Genomic DNA, 6,043 nt, shown 5'->3' with positions numbered 1-6,043 from the left:
TTTTGTCTGAACTTCTGAGAGAGGAATTCAAATATTAACCCTCATGGGAGGATGGCCACTTTCTGATTTGCTCCAAACCTACGAAGACCTGCGAGAAGGAAGGGTGCAAGGGAGGAGGACATGGGAGCAAAGAGAAGGGATTAGAGGGAAAAGTAAACTAGAGAGAATATAGGAAACAAGAGAACCAAAAACATGGAGAAAGAAGGGGAAATAAGAAAAGAACAGTGAATATTTAGAAGACCCACAGAAAGGTGGAGGAGTGTAAGAGCAGAGAAGGCGAGCCATTCCACTTGCACCGGACTTCCTTACTGGTTCACCTCACACCTGGCCAGAAGAGATCCAGGTGTAAATGGAGGGTCTGGTAAACCAGCAAGGGAGCCAGGTGCAGGTGAAGCCTGACCCTCCCCCACCCCACCCCTTAATACCTGGATCCATTCCTGCTTAGCTCAACTTGACTTTTGCAATGCTCAAAGGAACACACAGAAAACATTTCCGGGTATTATCTGCCTTGATTATTGGGAAAGTGGGACATTTCCCCCCCCCCCCCCCGTCTCATTTGTAAAATGAATAGGTTGCTGGTGTAGGTGAGGAGTAATGTTGGGTGGAGATGAAAATCCCTTCCAAAAATTGGGTTAAAAACCTTTATTTGTTAAGAAATGTTTTCACATTATAAAAGCAAACATCCATTATTTGGACTGTATCAGGAGGGCCCCTAGGAAGAAGAGGGCCACAGCAAGGATGGTGTACATGGCTTGCATGCTGGGAGCACCGCTGACGTTGCAGAGATCAGTGGTACAGCAGAAGGTTAGTCCCGAGGCCTCCGCGTCGCCATCGATGAGGCTGTTCTTACACATGGATGCGCAGTCCTTGGTGATGTAAGAAAAGTTGCCTGCAAAAATATAAAAACCTTCAATAAAAATTACCGAGACCCTGCAGCCCCCCCCACTATAAAATATCTAAGGAACAAGCCGAATCCTCATCTAATGTTCCAGATAAATGGCTCAGTGGGTAAAGACAGCTGAAATACCCCCCGGGGCAATCTACACAAGTCAGTGATGGATTCATATTCATGAATTGCCGCCATTATCTTCCACTTACCGATTTCTATCACCACAGCCCTGCAGAAGGTCTGGTCAGCAGGGCAGGTAGCCGTCTTCTTGCACTTGTTCTCATTGTCCTCATTGTCACAGGTGTAGCATTTCAGGGCATGAGCTGAGACAGAGGAAAGGTTACTGAATACAAGAATTACACAAACTATTTGGAGAGTCCCCCAGTGCATACAGCATCAGAAACCCTACAGAGACTCTAACCCACACAGGTCACTGACAGTATTTATTGCAGAAGCTCTACACCCCAAGAACAGCAATGTCATATTACAGTTTACCATTCCTTGGATGTGATGGCTCCCTATTCCCTTTATTGGAACATGGTGATCCTGCCAGTTCAAAATTCACAACTACAGAAACCCTCCCTCTTCTATAAAAGTTTAATGAGGTGACCTGAACTACAAGGATAGCTGAAAAAGTCCCATAACAGTATGCACAATGATCAACTCTCAGAACAGTTTCCTATGGAGTGACTGGCACAGCTAGCAGGCAGTATTGTTATAGCACCATCATGTTCCAAAGTGCTGTACAATAGCACTCATGATCAAATAATTGGAGCATATAGTGAACATGGAAAATGAAAATGCCATTACAAGTTTAGACCAACCCAGGTCAGGGATGAGTTACTCCATCTAGGAATTGTAATTTAGCAGCACAATGACACCAATACCCCCAACCAACAACAAATCTTCATAGCAAGAGAATGAAGTTCCCCCATGTATGGAGTAAGAGCTCCAATCTCTGGAATATGAGACGGAAGAACCACCGGGCCCCACCTGGAATTGGCCATGACACTCATAGGACTAAACATTTAATAAAAGCCCAAACCCTTATAGTGCATCCTACAGAACAACAATGGACTACAGAGCGACCACCATAATACAGAACACATGGACTGGACATACCTGATGCCACACAGAGAGCAAGGAGGACAAGCACACTTGTGTAAGCTGCCATTGTGATAGGGAAAGAACCTCCCCAACCTCTTCCTTCCATTTATATGTTATCAGTGACAGGTGCGCTCCAGGTTCATGGAAGGTCCAATGAGCCGCCCCCAGGTGTGTCTGCCATCCTCAGCAATGGTAATGGCCGTCATTGGTCTGGGCAGTCAGGGAGGATTAGCAGGGAATAGCTGTACAGGCTCTTGTATAGAACCAAGGAGCTATCAGGACCCAGTGGGGGTATATTCTGGGCCCTGGGATCCATGATAATTGGGGGCCATTTAACTCTTTGTGATGCATTAGTGCATGCTATGTCAATGCAAGTTTTTCATCAATGCCTCCAAATGTGATTGAATTGCATGTAGATGTGATTGGGTGTTGTGTTATATTCTGTATTGGGTTGTACAGAGTCACATGTGATTGTATGATTGTGTATAGACATTGGGAAATATTAATAGCTCATTCACCTTACTGAGATTTCTATTCATGGTGTGAGCTGCACAATACACACATAATAAGGATAATTCACACATATTAGAGTATTGGAGGTCATGTGAGATAAATCTTAATTTTATCCTGCTTGTACAGCTCATATTATACAGATTCAGTGGTTCCTGCTGTGGAATAATGACTTTCTACTCCTAAATAATGGAGAAATACCAGCGAGATGGGAGGCCAGGTGCTGCCATGGGGGTCATGTAATAATGCAGCAAAGGGCCTGGGCACTGCCATGGGGAATGTGCAGCAGTGTAGTATGGGGACGCAGCACTGCCATAGGGGACAATGCATCATAGAAAGATGGACAATGTCATTGGGATCAAATTCCAATGCAGTATGGGGACCCTGGCACTCCCATAGGGGACATGTAAGAATGGAGTATGGGGAACCAGGCATTGCCAGGGGGAATAAATACCAATGCAGCATGGGAAGCTGGGCAGTACCATGGGAGACAAGTACCAGTGCAGCTTGGTAAGCTGGGCACTGCTACTAAGGAAGTGTACCAATGAAGAATGGGGAGCTGGGCACTTCCATGGGGAAAAAATACCAATGCAGCATGAGAAGCTGGGCACTGCCATAGAGAATAAATACCAATGCCATATGGGATGCTGGACAGTGCCATGGAGGACATGCAGCAATGCATCATGGGAAGGCAGGCAATGACATAGGGAACAAATACCAATGCAGTGTAGGGAGTTGGGCACTGCCATAGAAGACATGTTTCAATGCAGAATGAGGAACTGGGCAATGCCATGAAGTACAAGTAGCAATGCAGCATGTGAAATCCGGCACTGTCACAGATAAAAAAAAGCTTGTACAGTGTAAAGTTTCTTTCATGCAGCTTTGTCAAAACTTTGAAATATTATGCTAGAGGGGGCTGAATAGCTGGTAGTGGTGAACTCAAATCATTTCCCCTCCTAGTCCTTATCTCTGAATGCTACTTGGACCAGAAGTAATCGGAGTAATGTCAATAATCCTGGTTTACTCGTAATGAATCTTTGGTGAATGTCTGATTCACTGCTTTAGAAGAATTCTCCATAGTAGCAGTGAACCCTAATATTGTACTTTACATAGCATGCTGGGTTTTCTTCATTTCTTTTCCCATCTCATTGAATCTTCTTTCTTCCACTTTCCATTTACATACACTCCGGTAATGCTTGTACTGAAAATAATTAGCCAGACCCCAATTTATTACAAACAGAAATGGCTGATTGGCTGTAAGGGTAACACAGACAGTTGTATCCATAAAGCTGCTTATATTGTAATATGTTGATTCATTGGTGATGTGCTGCCATCTGGTGGGGATATCTGGTACTGCAGCACAACCAAATGGGCTGATTTCTTACCCAGGACTGGAGAAGACAGACTATCATGGGTAACCCTGGGTGATCCAGCAAACCTGGAGTTGATTTTGTAAAAATCATTTTCCATTAGTTGGCAAACGTTTTTATTTGTGGACCACATCCATTCCAGGTTTTCTGGGTGACCCAGGTTCTCCCATGATAGTCTTTAAATAATCAGGCCCAATTCATCAAACATAAATGTTACCAGAACTCAAGACTTACAAATCTACATTTACACCCCCCCGCCATGTAGACGTCAGCACTATGGGTGCCTGTTATACCCCCGGAACTGATGATGGTGGGGGGTGTTCTGTCCAATTTACATAAATACAATGCACACGTTCTCTGTAGTTGTGACAATATTTATATCTGTAATTCATGTCAGGGGTCTATTTGTGTCACAGCCACCTAAGTCACCATTCACAAAGCACAGAATACAATAAAGCAAAACGCGGAAAGGAAGTCATACAAAAACAGATTATACAATAATATAAATATAATATACAGAGCTTCTCATGTGTTATCCAGAAGCCATTGTATCATCATGGGATGAGGACTTTCAAACTAAACAACGTACAACTACTTCAAACACTACTTACGCATGCAAGGTCCCGTTAACCGACGCGCTTCGCCCCTACAGCTTCCTCAGGGGTTTGTATAAGACGTAATGATTCTGAATGGTCAAGAGTAAATACTATTGATTGATATATGTAGATCACAGGTAGGTAACAACAAGACATAAATTTATATATACAAATTAAAATAAGATACACAAAATAACCAGAAGATTTTTTATTATTATTATTATTATACTTCTCTTGTCCTGTACCCTGGGTGTAATTCTCAGTATTTGTTCTCTGTATGAATGCACAGTACCACTTCTCTTTTCCAGCTGTGTCTATGGAATGCTGAGGCTGTGGACTGGCTCAGTGGACAGTGATCACTCAGTAATGTTTTGTTCTTGTGGATCAGGGGGGTCAAACATATAAGGGGCCAAAATTAAAAACACAGTCATGGGCCGAATTGTTTGTTAAGACATTTATTGAACGTCTCAAACTGACAATATCCCCCAAAAAGCCAAATGTCACAAGGCCAGACACTGTCACCCGGTGCACATACCCAGCACAGCCATTAGTTTCATGTGATACAGAATGTGCAAATCTCCTCTTCCCTGGAATGTTTTATATGATTATACCTGTTACCATGATAGGTAGGAGCCCTCCTCAGCTCCTCGCCTCTCACCCCCTCACCTGCACCTCATGCAGTGCTGCCTCACCCATGCAAGGTCCCGTTAACCGACGCGCTTCGCCCCTACAGCTTCCTCAGGGGTTTGTATAAGACGTAATGATTCTGAATGGTCAAGAGTAAATACTATTGATTGATATATGTAGATCACAGGTAGGTAACAACAAGACATAAATTTATATATACAAATTAAAATAAGATACACAAAATAACCAGAAGATTTTTTATTATTATTATTATTATACAGAATGTATATAGCGCCAACATATTACGCAGCGCTGTACATTAAACAGGGATTACAAATGACAGATACAGCCAGTGACACGGGAGGAGGAGAGGACCCTGCCCCGAAGAGCTTACAATCTAAGTGGTGGGGGAGGTGTCACACAATAGGAGGGGATATGGAATGGTGGGAATAATAGAAATAATAAACTCTGCACAGAGAACGGTTTATATATATTTAGTTTATGTATTGTCTATAAATATCATGTGCACAGGTTTAGATAGCGAGAAGAGGTCGCATGCTCCTCCGTATATCTGTGCATCATCATATAAACATTTGTTAATCAAAGTGAAAATTATAATGCAATCTGTTGTTAATTAATGTACAGCGCTGCGTAATATGTTGGCGCTAAATAAATCCTGTTTAATATTATTAATAATCATAATAATAATATTAATAATAATGATTTATATAGCACGATCATATTCCATGGTGCTGTACAAAAGAGGAAGTAAATAAATACCAGAGGAAATAAACTACAATAAACGACATAAAAATCACAGGGATGAATGCAAACAATGTGTAAGAAAATACACAGAATAACAATCCTGGCTACAACAAAATGGCTGCCAATGTCTTATCACAGCACACGGCTTACTGTTACTATGGCAACCAGGCAGCCATGTT

At 42.5% G+C, this 6,043-nt stretch overlaps 1 protein-coding gene across 1 annotated transcript; it reads right to left on the bottom strand.

The window, feature by feature from the left end:
* Positions 1 to 627: 627 nt before the first annotated feature.
* LOC140331924 (ly6/PLAUR domain-containing protein 2-like) lies at positions 628 to 2,112 on the bottom strand. Its single transcript, XM_072413255.1, has 3 exons — positions 2,012 to 2,112; positions 1,099 to 1,212; positions 628 to 889 (listed from the first exon to the last, which is right to left on the bottom strand). The coding sequence occupies exons 1-3, from the start codon at positions 2,100 to 2,102 to the stop codon at positions 687 to 689; spliced, it is 408 nt and encodes a 135-aa protein (XP_072269356.1). The 5' UTR covers positions 2,103 to 2,112; the 3' UTR covers positions 628 to 686.
* Positions 2,113 to 6,043: the final 3,931 nt, after the last annotated feature.

The sequence above is a fragment of the Pyxicephalus adspersus genome, chromosome 5 (genome assembly GCF_032062135.1).
Source record: "Pyxicephalus adspersus chromosome 5, UCB_Pads_2.0, whole genome shotgun sequence".
Taxonomy (NCBI): domain Eukaryota; kingdom Metazoa; phylum Chordata; class Amphibia; order Anura; family Pyxicephalidae; genus Pyxicephalus; species Pyxicephalus adspersus.
Note: the sequence above shows the minus strand (reverse complement) of the source record. Positions and strands in the feature narration are given on the sequence as shown.